At 35.3% G+C, this 17,868-nt stretch overlaps 6 protein-coding genes across 9 annotated transcripts in view; 2 read left to right on the plus strand and 4 right to left on the minus strand.

Annotated features, from left to right (window-relative positions):
* Positions 1 to 138: 138 nt before the first annotated feature.
* Elp1 (elongator complex protein 1) lies at positions 139 to 4,883 on the minus strand. The gene is made up of 5 exons (XM_068298946.1): positions 3,079 to 4,883; positions 1,597 to 3,015; positions 1,297 to 1,537; positions 817 to 1,229; positions 139 to 543 (listed from the first exon to the last, which is right to left on the minus strand). Exons 1-5 carry the CDS (start codon positions 4,793 to 4,795, stop codon positions 479 to 481), a joined length of 3,855 nt encoding a protein of 1,284 aa, XP_068155047.1. The 5' UTR covers positions 4,796 to 4,883; the 3' UTR covers positions 139 to 478.
* Positions 4,884 to 5,120: 237 nt separating this feature from the next.
* On the minus strand, positions 5,121 to 6,308 carry LOC137583799 (uncharacterized). Its single transcript, XM_068298937.1, has 4 exons — positions 6,285 to 6,308; positions 5,565 to 5,720; positions 5,341 to 5,511; positions 5,121 to 5,276 (listed from the first exon to the last, which is right to left on the minus strand). Exons 1-4 carry the CDS (start codon positions 6,306 to 6,308, stop codon positions 5,121 to 5,123), a joined length of 507 nt encoding a protein of 168 aa, XP_068155038.1.
* A 155-nt stretch (positions 6,309 to 6,463) lies between these two features.
* On the plus strand, positions 6,464 to 7,193 carry LOC137583800 (uncharacterized). The gene is made up of 4 exons (XM_068298938.1): positions 6,464 to 6,508; positions 6,582 to 6,737; positions 6,803 to 6,973; positions 7,038 to 7,193. Exons 1-4 carry the CDS (start codon positions 6,464 to 6,466, stop codon positions 7,191 to 7,193), a joined length of 528 nt encoding a protein of 175 aa, XP_068155039.1.
* A 488-nt stretch (positions 7,194 to 7,681) lies between these two features.
* Positions 7,682 to 9,389, plus strand: LOC137583801 (uncharacterized). Its single transcript, XM_068298939.1, has 4 exons — positions 7,682 to 7,738; positions 7,796 to 7,951; positions 8,940 to 9,095; positions 9,153 to 9,389. The coding sequence occupies exons 1-4, from the start codon at positions 7,682 to 7,684 to the stop codon at positions 9,387 to 9,389; spliced, it is 606 nt and encodes a 201-aa protein (XP_068155040.1).
* A 4,194-nt stretch (positions 9,390 to 13,583) lies between these two features.
* Positions 13,584 to 14,403, minus strand: LOC137583802 (rho GTPase-activating protein gacU-like). The gene is made up of 2 exons (XM_068298940.1): positions 14,378 to 14,403; positions 13,584 to 14,345 (listed from the first exon to the last, which is right to left on the minus strand). Exons 1-2 carry the CDS (start codon positions 14,401 to 14,403, stop codon positions 13,718 to 13,720), a joined length of 654 nt encoding a protein of 217 aa, XP_068155041.1. The 3' UTR covers positions 13,584 to 13,717.
* LOC137584774 (neuroligin-4, X-linked-like) overlaps positions 14,213 to 17,868 on the minus strand; it is a 41,049-nt gene continuing 37,393 nt past the window's right edge. For all 4 annotated transcript variants that reach the window (XM_068300334.1, XM_068300333.1, XM_068300332.1 and 1 more), the window contains one exon: positions 14,213 to 14,345. The gene's annotated coding sequence lies outside the window, so the exon portion shown is untranslated. The remainder of the gene's footprint in view (positions 14,346 to 17,868) is intronic.

Consider the following 17,868-nt stretch of genomic DNA (forward strand, 5'->3'; position numbering starts at 1 on the left):
CCCATCATCTCTTATATTTCTGTTTGTTTCTTTTTTATTTTTGTTTGCTAAACAAAATGCTTCAATGCAGCAGCTGCGACGTCTACGACAACATCGATGCCGACTTTAACAGGAAATTATCAAGCCGAGATTCATGAATTTGTGGTTGTTGATATTTATTTTAAATGTTTTTTAATAAAGGGCGTTTCTCAAAGATTAGCCGACAGACAACAGACGCCTACGCCTCTCAAATGATAGTTGCTTAGTTGGTTTACAATTAAACACCCACTTTAAATGGCGTCCAATGTTGTCCATGTTCGTGTCTGGCACATGTCCACCGGTCCACTGCCTGGTGCCTGGTTCCAACTCGATGATAATTCAATTATAAAGAAATTTTGAATGCAACATTTATTTTTCCACTTAGTGAAAGTAAATTAAATAGGGGGTGGGTGAAAATCAAAAGTGAAATTTCATATCACGCAAATTGTTATTGATCAATTTATAAGAGAATGTCATGTGGCCAATCAATAATATTTAATTGCGGCTTGAAACGCTTCAGAGGACCTGCAAAAAACAAAGATGAAACAAAAAAATTTAAAAAATGGTGTAAAAATAAACATAAAAGAAATGATTAGCATAACAATATTTGTTTAAAAATATATCATGCCAATAGTCGAAAGTTGACTAAGCCATAAACATTTTTATCAATAATATTAATCTGTTAAAGGGATGAGAAATTGTAGTTTGTTTTCAATTCTAAATACCTTAGCTTATAGATTAGTTAGATAAAAATAATAAATGGAAATATTTAATTGCTTTCGAGGATAATATACTTACTTATCAAGGCATAACGTTGCTCCTTTTTCAGGGCCAAATAATCAACATTTGGTCCGGTTAGATGCTGGGCAAAACTAAACCCTGTTCCAGTTCCAGCTCCACCATTTCCACCCGCCAGCTCTGGTATCCAAATCTCATCGAGAGATGATTCGACAGTTAACAGCAATTGTTTGAATTCACGCTGCAGTGAAGCCGCCAAGATATCAGCACTGTAGTCACCGTCACCACCATCTTCAGTCACTTGCAGCAGGGCCTTGCATGTGTCATGCACCACCTGTTGCTGTTGGCCAATTTTCGTGATGTGATTGTGCAGCGCATCGATGAGCGCAATGTCTTCAAAGGGGTTGCCTGGCTTCAAACTGAGAAGTTTGCGTTCATGTTTGCGTCGATTTTTGCTCGAACGGAAAGTTTTCCTAGATAAGCCAAGACGAACATTGAACAAAAATGATGCACTGAAGCAAAGAGAGTAAAAATAAATACCCTGTGCCGCGAGAACTACCGCTATGACGGGATGAATGCATGCTAGTGGTATCTGATAGTAGATCCACTTCATCTATATCCACATCACCCGAACCCCCACCATCTCCATCTCCTTGGGCTGCCTGTTGCTGTCGTATTATTTGCAAACGTTTCTTGTAGTCAAGGAATAACTGATGATCGGCTTCCAAAGATGTTTGCAATTGATTTACATAAGCCAACAATGATGGAGTAACCTTGTCGGCTGAAAATTATGAGTGTTAGAGAGTTTTGAATGAAAGTAAATTTATTTTGTCAACCCACCTAATATATTGCCACCTTGTAGGCGTGCCTCAAATATAGCTCTGCCATATAGATGCCCCTCCAGAAGTACTTCCATTTGTTTATCTCGATCCTGTACATAATCTTTGATTAGTTCATAGGCTTCCAAGTGCCTGCTTTGTTGTTGCAATGGTCCCACCATGGACAAGGCCACCTCTGGCAATGATTCATTTAATAACTTGGCCAAAACCAAAACTCGTTGCCAGTCCAAAATGTGCTTGGCGCTCATTAAGGCCTGCTGAAGTTGTCCACCACGTTCGTACATTAGACTAGCATTCTCCAATTTAGCTTGCGATCTCAAACGATCCGCATATGCTACGCATATCTTTTGATGAAATTCCTTTTGATTTCGGTAGCATTGCAATCCCTGGACAAACAGGCCATGCTTTTTAATAAACTCCAAAGCTTCCGTGTAGTAATCTTCGCCACAGTGAGCTAGATGGTTCAATGCCTTTGCAAATCGTTTTAGATGCTCATCAATCTTGAATTTTCGATAATCTAATGGCAAAGATTTCAATTCATTGAGGTAAGGCAAAAACTCTTTGGGATCCTTTTGTGATTTTTGGGCCACAAATACGACTAGGCCAAAATCATATGTGCCCAGAGCGACATTATACAAATCATTGACATCTACCATATAGAGAAGATATTTTAGCATATCATCGGCCAAATTTAAATTCTCATTGGAAATTCTTTGCTTCTCTTGCCAAATCAAGAGAAGAGCTTCCTCCAAATGGCCCAACTTGACATAACTTGTGATTATGGGTAAGCGGTAGCGATCTACATCATCCTTTTCCGTAGCTTTTTTCATATGTTGACAGATCAATTTACTGATGTATTCCACTTTATTTTCCACCCTATAGTCGCCTGGATAATTCGATTCCTGTTGTTCTTTTCCTTCATAATTGCTGGAATACATTCCTTGTGTTAGATCTTCATTTTGCAACTCACTAAGAAATAGACAAAGCCATTGACTTTGCCTAATTTCTTTGAGAAATATATCAATAGATGCAACAAACTCCTTGACATTGTGATCGCATATAATATTGAGATTGATTCGCTGTTTGCGTAACATTTGCATGGCCAACTGATATTGACGTCGCTGGAGCAGAGCACCAACTAGATCCAAAGCCAGAACACGTGGACATATGGCCTCCAGATTACCCCGTGGCATTTGCATCACCACACGAGCCTCACTCGCTATGGCTGTCACCAGTTTGCCACCGCGTTCTATATTCCTGGATGAGACCTGACGACGATTCCGTAAATGTACAAAATGCAAAGCATTCAATTGGGTATAGGCCAGATAATTTCCCACCACACAGAATGAGGTTACATCTTCAGCTATGCGACGGCCATCCAAATGAAGGGATTGTTGTGATCGCAACGATATAATTCCAGCTAGTTAAAAACAGAGATTAAATTAGGAATCTAAGGTGTATCTATAACTACTCTTGAGCTCACCTGTACTATCGCTATTCAAATTGAAATATTCAATTTGATCAGCTGGTTGCGACAATTGGGCATGATTTCGTTCCACTTTCATAGAGTTATCCGGTTTTAAAGATATCTCGTAGCAATGTGCATTCTGTATGGTCTGGACATAGAACTCATCCATGGCACTGGCTCCAATGCTGATGGTATTCACTGTCCCATTAATTTTAAGAGAACTATGAACCTTATACACCGCATCATTAGCCTCTTCTTCTTCAATGTCTGGTTCTTTGTTGATTAGCAAAATTCGCGTACAATTGCCCACACTCTGAGTGGCCAGAAGATAATCACAATTGAAATTCACCAAATTGGCCAATCGTAAACGGGCCAGCTCCTTATTGGGTTTCAGTTGAATAACTGCTGGAGGCTCTTGGCTCAATTGCTGCAATGGCTGATAGATGTAAATGGACTTGTCACTAGTATAGACACACAAAGTGGATTCATGCCAGGTTATTGAATTGATATAATCATTAATTTCAATCACACGTTGACTCATTGGAGGTGGAATAACTGCCTTAGCAAAATCCGAAAGAAGCAAACGTTTGCCATCAATAACTGCTACCAATCCTCGGACATAGCGATCTACGGCAAATGACCAACGATGAATCAAATGTTTTCCGCTCTCCAGGCAAACATGAAGATCATTTTCCGATCCCAAGCGTGAATCCCAATGAAAGAAGGCCAATGGATCTTGCTCATCATAGACCAAAACTTGCTTTAGATACCAATGATAGTTTCCTATGGTATATAAATAGATGCTCTGGGATCCATCTCTCTTTGTTTGTATGGCCAAGATGTCTGAACCCTCGCTCCATTTAAGTTGTACGACTTTCTCCTCATCTAGATCAAAGGGCAACGTAAAGTCCCTATGCCTTAATCCATTCTTTTCGAATAACGCAATACAGGACTTGTTAGGCAATCTTTGGGCCATGGCTAGCCAATTACCCGAGGGGCGCCATGCAATGTTTTCCATAATTTGGCTACATTTTTCTGCCGAGAATTGCAATTTGCCTTCACAGTCGTACACCTTAAAAGTACGTCCTCTAGCTGCTGATACATAGGACACTGCAAAATAGGCACCATCACCACGCCAGGTGACATGGACGCTTCCATCATCATTGTCATTTAAGGTAGTCTCCTCTGATTTCTCTTTTGCCGCCGCTTTGCCAGCTGTTCCCTGAAACTGGGTTTCTTTTTTACCCCATCCAACATTGACAAATTCCTGTTCCTTGGCCAAATCTTGATCGAGCTGCTGTTCTGCTATTAGATCATAGGTGCAGGTCATCACTACCACATTATGTGTTTTGGTAATAAAAGCAACAACCTCCTGATTAGGTGACCAAGACATGCATTCGATGCCTACATCGCAGAATGTTCCTTCTCTGGTTTCCAATGTGTCTGGTTGTATAATCAGTACTTCTCCACCTCCAGTGGCCACACATATCTGGGCATCCAATTGCAGGTATTCAGCACTCACTATATCCGGTAAATCAGCTATGATTTTGCTTTTACATCTTCCTTGGGCATTTTCGGTCTCCAGGCGAAATATATTGTTTGAAGTCACCACATAGAACGTACTTCCCCCGCTCTCACCATTGTGAATCTCGGTGGGCTGTATTAGTAGTTGCTTCGGCTGGCCTACGTCGGTGGTCAGCTCCTTGCAATATTGCAATTTCAGATTTCGCATTATTCCGGGATTGCAATGCACGTGGTCAATTTTGAGATTTCACCCGCAACATAAACACAACATTACTCGCGAACTCAAGCATGTTCGAACATCGAGCAGTGGATGTCAACCCATACCGATATACAAACGTATTTATCGATAAAACTAGACCCAAAAAACATTTTGTTTGCAGTCATTTACTCAAAAAGCGTTGCTGACGCTCAAAACAAGCTAACCGATTAATTGAAATTTAAATTTATTTTTAGAATTCTTATAATTCTTATATGCTTTGAGAGGCTTCTTTTTGTCTGTTACCACATGTAAGCTGGGTATACAAATTTCAAAATTAAGAAATTGTAACGTACACTCGAACATCAGCACGATTGATATCATAGGCAAACCAATTGCTGTAGAATGCGTAATCGCCTTTGGGAAAGGGCAAAACAAAATTGGTTTGCGTATTCAAATAGTCAATGGGAAGCTTCTCCACAATAATGCTATCCTATCAAAGTTATAAACAAATTATTGAGACTGTTTATAATGATTTATCAGTTTCTACTACTTACATTGAAAGGGCAAGAATGGTTCATATTTGAATATGGTTTGAATAACCCATGCAGATATTTAGTCACAGGATTGGCAGATTTATAATTGGCCAATAATTTACAAGCATCGACCGTAATATTGTATAGAAATGGCTTATATCCACTCAATCGTTGCATCAGTGCAACATTTACCTGAAATATTTGAGAATATATATAAATTATATCTATAATTTAGTTGTACCTACCTTGACTTTTGTTACAGGGCTTTTAAGAAGATTCACCTTTAACGACATATATTTGTAGGTGCGATTCACCGACTTTAGATAGCAATATTCGAATGTAGCAAATTCTTCATCTAGCGGCGTGCATTTGATATTCGTGAACTCAAAGCTGGCATTCACCTTTAATATTTAGTTTTGAAAATAAGTGGACATTTTTTATAAATTGTATTTTGCAATATATTCACCACTAATATCAAGAGAATTAAAATTAAAAAATTTCGCAAATTGACTGTCAGGTTCATTTTAATTTTCTTTCACTAATGATAAAATATATATAAAAATATATGAAATATGAACTATTGGACCATTACAATAATGGGAATAGTTCAAGTTTACTTTTAATCGATATGGATGATTATAGCAGTTATATATAATTATAGTTTTCTGAGGTCATTATTGGAATTATGTGTAAATTATGCGGGGTGAACTTGGTCAGTAATACATTTCTTTTAGGTCCTGTCCAAAGAAACACTAATTTGTTCCGAATGCTTTGATGGAAGATGTTCAATCCGACTAACACGGGAGCTGAGAAACAAAAACATTTACCTAGCTTGAAACATAAATAAAAACGATGGCAACGACTTAATACATACTACCAAAATGTGACAAAATAAAAAATGTGCAAAATAAAACCAAAGAGGCAGGTCCTTTTCAATTTATTGTTTTTGTAATGTAGGGATTTACTGATCGAAATTTTCTAGATGCCATTGTGATAACCTAATTACCATTTCGGCAATATTTGAGGTACAAGTCTGGGATAAGTAATTTTAATACTTTTCAACCCGCCCTCATATAATGCGTTTTTAATGCCATTCGACTGGTTCCTCACTATTAGTCAAAATTTAAAACTCAATTGGAGCGCAATGATTCGGAAACTTAGTTTCTTAATTTTGCTAAGTTTAATTTTGGTAAAATATACATACATATAGTCATATAGACTAGTTCATTGGATCTACAAATTGTTCGACAAATTTCTTATAGACAGAGGGGCGTTTTGAATTTACGAATGTAAAATGCAATATGCTGGATAAAGAATTTGCTACATTCGAATTTTGCTTTCTAAAGTCGGTGAATCGCACCTACAAATATATGTCGTTAAAGGTGAACCTTCTTAAAAGCCCCGTTACTAAGGTCAAGGTAGGTAAAACCAATATATATTTCAATATATATTGATATATATGTAAATGTTTCAAATGTTTCAGGTGAATATTGCGCTGATGCAAAAATTAAGTGGCTATAAGCCATTTCTATACAATATTACTGTCGATGGTTGTAAATTAATGGCCAATTATAAAGCTGCCAATCCTGTAACCAAATTTCTTTTCGGGTTATTTTTGCCATTTTCAAATATCAATCATTCTTGCCCTTTCAGTGTAAGTTGTATATACTGTTAAATCATTATAATCATTGCTTTTAATTTCTCTATAACGTTGACAGGATAGCATTATTGTGGAGAAGCTTCCCATCGACTATCTGAATACACAATTCAATTTTGTTTTGCCCTTTCCCAAAGGAGATTACGCCTTTTACAGCAATTGGATTATCTCTGACATAAATCGGGCTGATGTTCGAGTCTTCTTTACAGTTTCGTAAATTTGAAGAAATTCGTATACCATGTGTACATTGGTAAAGGGCATTTGAAGGAAAGGCAGCATTTCCAAAAAGAGTATAAATATATATGATTGATTAGTATCAAGAATCAGTTTGGTATGTTATTAAAATATAAATTTGGTATTTGGAATCTGAAAGAGTTTCTCACTTAATGTATGGTATTCCGAAGTCCGAGGTTTACTTAAAGAGTGTGGCTGAAGGACTAAATAAGAATCATAGCACAGGAGTTCAGTATAACATCTTCTAAACGATCGTGATACTAAGTGATGACGTAATGTGAATTGAGTAATTTAACTTTCCAACAAAATCACACTACATTACAGTAACCAATCATCCATATCGATTATAACTGATGTTTAAAATATGAATTATTCCGATTATTTTATAATGTCTCACTTTATATTTTATGAAGCTACTTTCGTTGATTTTGTTTAGTACTCACTGAAGTCTTTTAGTGAAAGGCAATCACAATGAATCAGTCAGCCAGTTTGTTCATGTTATTAAGTTTTATTTTGTCATTATTAGTGGTAAATATATTTAAATTTTGCTTATTTTCCACTTAATTTCAAAATTAAATTATATAGGTGAATGCCAATTTTGAGTTCACGAATATCAAATGCACGCCGCTAGATGAAGAATTTGCTACATTCGAATATTGCTATCTAAAGTCGGTGAATCGCACCTACAAATATATGTCGTTAAAGGTGAATCTTCTTAAAAGCCCCGTTACAAAAGTCAAGGTAGATACAACCAACTAACTAGTTTGTAGCTATGTGTTATACATATCCATATATGTAAATTAAAATATTTTAGGTAAATATTGCACTGATGCAACGATTGAGTGGCTATAAGCCATTTCTATACAATATTACGGTCGATGCTTGTAAATTATTGGCCAATTATAAATCTGCCAATCCTGTGACTAAATATCTGCATGGGTTATTCAAACCATATTCAAATATGAACCATTCTTGCCCTTTCAATGTAAGTAGTAGAAACTGATAAATCATTATAAACAGTCTCATTAATTTGTTTATAACTTTGATAGGATAGCGTTATTGTGGAGAAGCTTCCCATTGACTATCTGAATACACAATTCAATTTTGTTTTGCCTTTTCCCAAAGGAGATTACGCTTTCTACAGCAATTGGTTCGCCTATGACATAAATCGGGCTGATGTTCGAGTGTACTATACAGTTTCGTAAATGTTGGAAATCTCATATACCAAGTGTACATAAATAGATATTAAGTCTTCTAAACTAGTGTATAAATAAGAAATGCAGCTGTACCAACTCCTTAAAAAATATTTTTTTCATTAATTAGTATCAAGAGTAAGTTTAGTTTGTAATATAGATAATATTAATTTGTTATTTGGAATGTAAAAGAGTTTTTCACTTGTTGCATTTTTATTGATTTGCGCGGAAACCTGCTAACAAAATTAATGGACTTTCCCCCACTTTATGTACATATACATATCTATATCCGTAAACAATCACCCAAATTGATTAAAACTAATGTTTTAAAATGAAAATTGTTTCCATTCGTTTGTTACTTCCGTTGAGTTTGTTTAGTATTCACTGAAGTCTTTTAGTGAATGGCAATGACAATGAATCAGTCAGCCAGTTTGTTAATGTTAATAAGTTTTGTTCTCTTAATATTAGTGGTAAATGTATTAGAAATGTTTAATTGTAAATTATTTTCACTTATTTTGACAATTAAATATTTATAGGTGAATGCCAACTTTGAGTTCACGAATATCAAATGCACGCCGCTAGATGAAGAATTTGCTACATTCAAATATTGCTATCTAAAATCGTTAAATCGCACCTACAAATATATGTCGTTAAAAGTGAATCTTCTTAAAAGCCCCGTTACAAAAGTCAAGGTAGGTACAACTAAATTATAGATATAATTTATACACATGTATTCTCAAATATTTCAGGTAAATGTTGCACTGATGCAACGATTGAGTGGCTATAAGCCATTTCTATACAACGTTACTGTCGATGCTTGTAACTTAATGGCCAATTATAAATCTGCCAATCCTGTGACTAAATATCTGCATGGGTTATTTAAACCATTTTCAAATATGAATCATACTTGTCCATACAATCAGTTGGGAGGTAGCTCCTTTTTAAATGGGGTACCCTCTCATCACCCAAAATATGGCCACATATAAGATATAACTGAACCCTTTCATTAAGTATCCTCTCCCCTATTTATTCCCCTCTAGGGGAAAATGTTTGGTGTTGCCCAAAAAAACTTGCATGAACGTTGGCTTAAATGCATATTAGTTTTTAATGTTTACTTTATCTTTTCTGCTTTTCTTTTTTTACCCACTCTTTATATTTGTGTTTTATTCGTTTTATTACCAACTAAATGCGAAAAATGTGTTGTGGCTGCTCCTCTGAAAAGCAGGTTCAGAATATGAGAGAGATTCGAGGGGCTTGTAACGCGGGGGGTAATGCTGCAAATGACTTCAGCTGACACTTGTTACCTTTTTTTATGGTAAATGTTTTATTGTTGAGAATTTTACAAATTACTTTTTATGCAAAAACATTGTCGCTCGGACAAAAAAAAAAAAGTGCTGACAGGTGTAGCAAATTATGATTATTATTTTAAATATCCAACTTTGGGAGGGCAACAAAGCCAAGAGTAATAAATATTTATATGTATTGTACATACTATTTTGTTTTTTTTTGACATCTTTTCCCCCCTCTTCTTTGGACTCTAATAAAATAATGAAAAAAAAACGGGTAAAATCAATCAATTATGATTATGAATTTTAATTCAATTTCTTTCCAAAAATTTTAAATTTCGACATGTTGAAGTCGTTTTAGAAATAATGCCCAGAACGTTTAAAAATTTTAATTTTTAGTTCATAAGTAATTATGCTTGATAATAGACAATTAATTGATTTTTAATATTTTTGTTGCTCTCTCAAAATATATTATTCATTCACCACGTATTTTTTAAACTCTGCAATACTTCAGCACACACAAACTCTCTCACTCTCTCTCTCGTTTTTGGTAATGTTCTCGCTCATTCGTGATTTTCCATCGAAAGTAATGAACATTTTTGTTTGAAAATTTAATTGTTAAGCAAAACCCCTCGCCTTGTTTTCTCTCACCTTTTCTCTCTTTAGTTGTTTCCGTCATGTTTCACTTTGACTTTAGCCCTCATAAAAGTCAAAAGTTCTAACAATAGCAAAACAGAAGGTGCAACAACAGAAACAAAAAAATTTCGGTTTTTTCATATTGCTGTTTGGTTCAAAGCATTCATATTTTGCCACGGGTAACATGACGTATGCGTAATTTATGTCGTATACGATGTTGGAGTAAAGTAATAATGGCTCCACACCTTTAGCATCAGCTGTGTGGTATTTGTGTGTGTGTGTGGATGTGTGTGGATGTGGGTGAAGTTACTGGCACCAGATGCTTTTGGGCCACATAAGCGGTTTTTATATCACTAAAGTTATCATGGCTCAATTATGTATGGCCTTTTGATGAATGTGCACAGGCAAGGAAAGAGGCAGACGAAAATTGGCCAGTTAGTACAAAATGATGTCGCAATCAAGAGGTTACTTAAAGTTTATCAACATATTTTTATAACAATTAGATCAATAAATTATAACATATTTAAAGCGCAAAATTAATTACTATTTTGAGAATAACTGTGATTGTTTCTATATTTCTCGTTCTGGTTTTGAATAACTGAAGGTCTGCCTGTTTTGTAGAGTTTCTCATTAAAATTTTTCATTTCCCTGAATAGGAAAACAGAGGAAATTAAAAGGGACAGCTAAGTGTACGGTTCTAAGTATATAATTACTTGATTTTGCTTAAAAAATAAATTCAAAAATACACAAAAGCTAAGGAAATACCATTTCCTTAACTGAAAAGTGAAAACTAAAAGAAAGAAGCGCCAAAAAAAAAAAAAAAACACACACACACATACACATTGTGTCCAACCAATATTGAAATGTGGCTTATTAACTTTTTGAGGCGCATAAATAAAACGAGAATGAGGGCAAAGGACAAGCCTGCTTGCTGAATTAAACCAACAGCTAATAAAGACCTTAAGACCTCCGTCTACAGACCATCTATAAGACCTTATAACACCCCATCTCCATGGCTCGAGCCAACCAACAGCCTTTTCGCTTGGCTCCCAAGATTCATTTCATTTTAAATGTTTTCGTTTATGTGTTATTTTCTTTTGCAATTTTAATGGGCTTCTTTTTATTTTTATGATGGTTGTGGCAAACGAAGCAACAACGGTTATTAAATATAATTTTATGCGCCATTTTCAAATAAATAAGCTAGCAAAGGGAAGAGAAAAGAGAGAGCAATGCGAAGAGAAAGCACACAAAAAGCTATTCAAGGATCTTTTGGATTAATTTTTATTATTGAGCTCACACATCTCTACCAAATCTGCCCACTTCCTCAACTGTATATATGCCCGCTCCAAAAAACATTTCACCTCCCTGCCACTCTTACAGCTTGTTTATATTTAGCGAAAACTATTCCAATTAACTTGCACCGCCAGAAAATAAAATTAAAAACAAAAAAGTAAATTGAAGGGCACAAAAAAACAAAAACACCGAAACAAGAAAAAATACTGAAAAATGCCCGATGGTCATTCTGCAGAAGCTTCTTTCTTCTCATCCCGCTTCTTCTACCCCATCCTGGCAAATATTTTGTTTGTTTTCCTTGCTACATACATGCACACACACATATATGTTGCATGCAACAACGTTGCAATTCGGTTGTTGTAACTTTCGTCAGTCATCGGCTTTCTCTTCCCCCGCCTTTCGCCTTCTCCTTTGGTTAAGCTTTGGCAAAGCAAAAAGTTTTATGCGCAAATTTCATTATTTAAAATGTGTGGCACACACACGCACACACACACAAACACATCCACATGCAACACGGCTATGTGGCAAAACCAAGGCTTGCGGGCATAATTAATTTAAAATTAAACATACTTGAAAAATGTTCTACTATTTCAATGTTTAACTCTAAAGTTCGGATAATTTAGTTGTTATTTATAGTTTTATTTTTTTTCCACTGCTCTTTACAAGCTTTTTCGTTAACTAAATGATGTAAAAATAAAGAAAGAGATTAACATGAAAGATAAAAATATTTACAATAAAGCAGTAAATGAATTAAATGCTTAACGAAGCCAATTATGTACATTTGTACGTACATATATATTAATTACATATACAAACATTTTAGAAACTTCGTTATGTTGTCCTCGTTTGTAATTTAATCTAATTTATTGCATTTAATGGGTAACTGGAATGAATTTCCTTGAACTTAAAAAAAAAATGACAGTCCGTCCGATGTTCTTAAATCAATAAGAGAAGTCCTGGGAATATTTAAAACAAAAGCAAGTTGTACATTCCTCTTATGTGATGTGATTAAGGACAATTATTAAACAAATTTCAACTTACTTTTTTGGTCATCTGCCATTAAGATTAAAAAATTTCATAAAAATAAAACACCGCAATATGTAATTTTCATTTAATAATTTAATTTTTAATTGGTTTAAGTCGATCTTCATTTTTTTTTTATTTTTTTTTCCTCGCTTGTTTGTATTTTCTGTCTTTCGATTTATCTTAGATTTCAGTTATCATTTTTGGTTTACAGTTTATGGTATTTGTGGTTGTTTTTTTTTTGTTTGTTGTTCTTATCCAATTATATATGTATATATAATTTTTAATGTTCTCTTTTGCATTTTCTCTGTGTGCATTGGATTGTTTGTTCTTTAGACTAGACGATTATAAATTGTTTTCTTATCTTATTAGAAATACATATTTATCTATCATTGATTTCCGACCCTATAAAAGTGGATAACGAATTTACAGAAAAGGCAGATTATACAGATTGAAGTAGAAAATTGCAGAAACTGAATTAATAATGTTTAGTTTAAATTAATGTGAATAAGAAATTAATAACAATACAAAAATCTCATCACAAAGATAGCGGCATTTTTTGATTTTAATAACTAATTTTTAATTTTTTATTTATATGAGTCTATATTAATTTGTTGTATTTGAGCCATTTCCATGTTTTTTGTTTACTTAAAGTAAAGGTATAACACAATTTTCTTAATTTTTCTTTCCACTTTTATTTTTGTAATGTCTATGAATTCTTCAATAAACTAATTTATTTACAGGTTTTGGTTTTTCTGTTGAAATGGTAGAAAAAAACAATGATATCTTTTGTTTTTTTTTTTGTTTTTCTAACAAATATTATTATTTATATTATTATATCATTGGTTAGCTTATACTTTTCTTTATATTTGTATATATATATTTACCATATAGTTCACAACAGATCTAGATAACTAAACACAGAGATTAACTAACATTTGTTTTGTATTTACAGGACTTAAATTAAATATTAACTATAATTAGTTATAATTAAATAGGGGGTTTCTTTTATTTGTGGGTCCTTAGGAATAGGAGGGAGTAGTTTGGGGAGGGGAGGAGGTGCAGTCTAGTAGTTTTCAATCCGAGAAGTTCTTCTCGTCTGAGAAGCGCACATGATGCTGCTGCTTGAGACGCTTCGATGCAGTCGGCGTCGCTTTTAGTTTCACAATTCCGTTGCCGTTTCCGGTTCCGTTGCCATTTCCCTTTCCATTTCTGTACGCCTTGCCACTAGCATTTCCACTGGACAATGGCATTGGCAATGGCGTTGGTGACATTGTGGCCGCCGATGTAGCCGATGTAGTTGAGGTTGATGTAGTTGGCGATGATGTTGAGTTGGTCCATTGCTCATCACAGGAGCAATATCCTCTGGCCACATCACCGCCCTCCAGCGCCAAAGCATGCATTTCACGTTTAAATTTGAGCTTCTTTTGTTGCATTTGTCGATGCTGTTGTAGTCGTTGCAACTGCTGTTGCTGTTGCTGCTGCTGCTGCTGTTTGTGGTCATCACTGGCAGTGACTAGTCCAAGTCCAAGTGCAAGTCCAAGTCCATTGAGCTGGCCATCTTGATCATCATCGTCATCATTATCAGCATCATCAACATAGTTTGCTTCATGATGACCATCAACATCAGGGACCACATCCTGTGGGCGAGATTTTAACGCATAGAACTCCTCGGGCGTTTCCGCTCGTAGCGTTTCTATGGAGCTGCAAAGATGAAAAGAAAAAGGTGGTCAAACCTTTGCGTCTCATTTTTTCTTGTCATCTGTTGAAAACTTTAATTAATCAAAAATATATAATTAAAGTGAATTAAATGTCACAACTTAAAGTTTCACTTTCGTTTCGTTTGATGTAGCCAATTAATTATTTAGTTTTCATTGGCAATATGCCAATTATCACACTGAATTTTATATTATTGTTGTGATTTATTGCTCGAATTTTGTGATATATGGATTTATGTATATGATTCAATGGTATGTTATAAGTGATTTGGATCATAAAGTTAAAGTACTAAAGAATTATTTGTTGATTTTCTGAGCTCTTATTTTCCGTTTTTTTTCAAATTTTTTTCTTTGCAGCAGTCATGAGGTTTCATAGCTCTTTCAGCATATTCCCAATTCCATTGAATCAAATTTGCTTTCAATTTCATTTTTTGAATCCATCAAAGTTTTTACGATTTATATTTATCCTAGCTCAAAAGCAACAGCACATTTGCCACATTTCAGCTGTCATACGCCCCACAACCCGCAGCTACAATGCCATTTGCCCACTCCTCGTCTCTTCCTGCTCCACTTTCCCCTTTTGTTTTATCAGGATTTTTTTTCTCGCAGTTTCTCGGGTATCTTGGATGTCCTGCAACGCAGCAACTAGCCCCATTTGGTTGGGTTGTGGCAGCAAATACATTCACTTCATTGCGCTCTGTTGGCATTTTCCATTTTTCCATTATGTGTTTAGTGTTTGCAAAATTCAACGGCAGCTGCATTCACTTCAGCGTGCACCTCCTTATCCTCCTGCAACTGCCTCTTCGCGTCGGTGCTAGATGCGTGCCCATTTTTGCAGTACAGTAAACTTGGTCGGTTGCTTCTCTGCCTCGGTCGTTGCAAGAATTTATGCAAAAGAAAGCGAAAAGTGCAAAGTAAAGTGCAAAATAAGAAAAGAAAAGGCGCCACTGCCGTTGCCTTTTGTTTTTTCAGCGGGACTGAAGGATGATGGGGACTCTGCTGCTGCTGCTGCTGCATAGTTGAGCGCACAATTTGGCTCAGATTGTTGAACGAGGCAACGGAAGAGTTACCCCGCTGGTCGGGGCCACTATGCTTAGAGCTTGGCTTAAAGATAGCACAACCAACGGCAGCAAAACAAGAAGATGAGCGAGCTGAACGAGCAATGCGCGTAATGCAAATCGTGGCTACAATGTGTGCATGGGGTGGCGGAGAGAACGGGAGGCGATGTTGCATTTGGACGGCCATCCGAGAGCGGTGAATAAAGGAGGTGGAGAGGGGAGGCCATCATTAACGTATTACGCTCATGTTTGTGCAGCCACTTTGCATATCTCTTGTGCAGCCAAAAAGGACCAAAACGACAGTCAAGCAGACAGACGGAAACACAAAGAAGCAGGGAGCAAGCCAGGGGCAGAGAATGAACATTTAAGTTACTCAAGAAATAATAAACACTACTATTCTCCATACTTTGGTTTAATCCCTCCTTCTCTCTCTTCAAGGGTTGTAAATTTCGTGCATCTAACAAGCAAAATATTTACTCCGACTAAAGGAGGTTCTAGTCGAAATGTATTGTTGGTAAAGCCTTCACTAGCCCTTCTTACTGAAAAAATAAAAACTAGTAATAAACGTTAATATTTGTAATATACTTAACTGTAATTACTTTGGTCTATGGAGATCATTTTAATCGATTGCCCCGAAAAGTAGGCAATGAAGATTTATAATGTGTTTAAAATGTTTGCTAATCTTATGATTCAATCTTTGGAAATCTACTTACAACTGTAATGCATATAAATTGTAAAGTACATTTCCCTTTTAATGACGCTATCATAGATAATATTTCTTTCTATAGAATGCCAAGTTCTTAGCCACAATTTCTTGCCGATTGTCAAGGGAAGAGAAATAAGTTTTAGCCCGCATGCAATTATATATGTATCTATGTATAATACTCAAATACCTTTTGCTAATCCAACATCTCAGCGATTTCACATAGAAACTTCAAGCCGGCTTCAGAACTTTTCTCGCTAATTACACAACACATTTAACCCCCACACATCTCCTACAGTGAGAGCGAGTTTTCCCATATATAATTTTAACTAAATTACATAAAGTTTTTACCACAATTTCCACACACTCACACACAGACAACTTGCCAACGTTAGCTTTTATGCGTGTAATGTAAAATAAAATAAAATTCTGCAGTTTTGTGTTTGTCATAGACGAAACTGAAGCACACAATTGATGAACATTTATTTCTATTTGTTTTTTGTTTTGTTCTGTGCCAAAAGTGACAAATGGTAAATGCAATTAATTTAAACTTTAAATTGTTACTATAATTGTTGTGACTTAAGTAGGTACATGTATAATTTAGTTTTAGTTAACATTGCAAATCTCTGGCATGGTAGCAACAGCTTTTAGCTTTGGTTAAACCCATTATTGTTCAACTTTGTCCCTGGGCTTTTCCTCTTCTTATTTTTTTTCGCATACACAAATAAAAACAGAAGAAAATACATTTTCACAGTGGGTGGAAAAATAAACTTTAACAAAGTGTAAGAAAAAGTCTATGCAAAAAAAGCAAAGAGATACAAAACAAAAACAAAGTACAAAAAAGTATGAAAGAATGTAAAATTAATGTTTATTGCCCTTTTAACACATATACACTTTGGCACGCCCACTCTTGGTCTCTACACACACACGCACACACATAAATACATACATTACATACATGGATATATAAATATATAAAAGTAAATATGTATACATGAATATATATGGTTGGAGTATGTAAATTTACATAAAAGTTTGCCACTTGCTGCTACCGCTGCTGATTCTGCTGCTGTTGAGAAAATTGCATTTTCCATGGCAAAGAAGAGCACAAAATGTTAATCAGCTAAAAGTCAAGGAAGCTGAGGTTGCCACTGCTTGGGGAGATGGGTTATATGGGTTGGTTTCGTCGAGTACCCGTTGGGCATGGGTGTGTGACCAGGTGTAAAATGAAAATGGAAAAGAGAAATGCAAATTTAATTGTATGTACAGGTGAAATAATGGTCTTGCCCCTCTGCCCACACACACACATACACCACTAAAGTGCCTGCATCTGGACAGCCAAAAAGTAGATGATAATATGATACTTATTTTTGGCAAAACGCCACGGGGGAATTTACTTCAGAAAATACGCATTGCATCTTAAATGAGTTCAATTTGCGAACATTTTTGAAACACAAATGAATTAAATTAGAGCGAAGAGTAACTAAGAAAATTTAATTTCTTAAAGTACAGAAATTATACGCCTCTGGAGGCTAATCGTATTGCTAGCTTCTACATTTGGCTCGGCCAGAATCAACTAATTTGCACCAAGAACAATTAAAAACCAGACAGAAATCCGAATTTAATCGAATTTAATCTATTTATAACTTCAATTTAATTATTGTAAAGATCAGTAACAAATTAACAAAGAATTCATTTAAGCAACTTTTGCAGATTGCATTAAATTAAGCATACTTGGCAATTATAAG

Source organism: Drosophila tropicalis, unplaced genomic scaffold, assembly GCF_018151085.1.
Source record: "Drosophila tropicalis isolate 14030-0801.00 unplaced genomic scaffold, ASM1815108v1 contig_878, whole genome shotgun sequence".
Taxonomy (NCBI): Eukaryota; Metazoa; Arthropoda; class Insecta; order Diptera; family Drosophilidae; genus Drosophila; species Drosophila tropicalis.

What these genes read in the sequence shown, in the direction of transcription:
- Elp1 (XM_068298946.1), bottom strand. Translation starts at nt 4,795, where the DNA reads ATGCGAAATCTGAAATTGCAATATTGCAAGGAGCTGACCACCGACGTA. An exon ending in TTTGAATAGCGATAGTACAG is followed by an intron (nt 3,016 to 3,078) that starts GTGAGCTCAAGA and finishes GTTTTTAACTAG; the next exon opens with CTGGAATTATATCGTTGCGA. An exon ending in ACAAGGTGGCAATATATTAG is followed by an intron (nt 1,538 to 1,596) that starts GTGGGTTGACAA and finishes CATAATTTTCAG; the next exon opens with CCGACAAGGTTACTCCATCA.
- LOC137583799 (XM_068298937.1), bottom strand. Translation starts at nt 6,308, where the DNA reads ATGGCATCTAGAAAATTTCGATCA. An exon ending in GCCCTGTAACAAAAGTCAAG is followed by an intron (nt 5,512 to 5,564) that starts GTAGGTACAACT and finishes CAAATATTTCAG; the next exon opens with GTAAATGTTGCACTGATGCA. An exon ending in ACCATTCTTGCCCTTTCAAT is followed by an intron (nt 5,277 to 5,340) that starts GTAAGTAGTAGA and finishes TAACTTTGATAG; the next exon opens with GATAGCATTATTGTGGAGAA.
- LOC137583800 (XM_068298938.1), top strand. Translation starts at nt 6,464, where the DNA reads ATGATTCGGAAACTTAGTTTCTTAATTTTGCTAAGTTTAATTTTG. An exon ending in TTTTGCTAAGTTTAATTTTG is followed by an intron (nt 6,509 to 6,581) that starts GTAAAATATACA and finishes AATTTCTTATAG; the next exon opens with ACAGAGGGGCGTTTTGAATT. An exon ending in ATCATTCTTGCCCTTTCAGT is followed by an intron (nt 6,974 to 7,037) that starts GTAAGTTGTATA and finishes TAACGTTGACAG; the next exon opens with GATAGCATTATTGTGGAGAA.
- LOC137583801 (XM_068298939.1), top strand. Translation starts at nt 7,682, where the DNA reads ATGAATCAGTCAGCCAGTTTGTTCATGTTATTAAGTTTTATTTTGTCA. An exon ending in TTATTTTGTCATTATTAGTG is followed by an intron (nt 7,739 to 7,795) that starts GTAAATATATTT and finishes TAAATTATATAG; the next exon opens with GTGAATGCCAATTTTGAGTT. An exon ending in GCCCCGTTACAAAAGTCAAG is followed by an intron (nt 9,096 to 9,152) that starts GTAGGTACAACT and finishes CAAATATTTCAG; the next exon opens with GTAAATGTTGCACTGATGCA.
- LOC137583802 (XM_068298940.1), bottom strand. Translation starts at nt 14,403, where the DNA reads ATGACAAGAAAAAATGAGACGCAAAG. An exon ending in AGAAAAAATGAGACGCAAAG is followed by an intron (nt 14,346 to 14,377) that starts GTTTGACCACCT and finishes TCATCTTTGCAG; the next exon opens with CTCCATAGAAACGCTACGAG.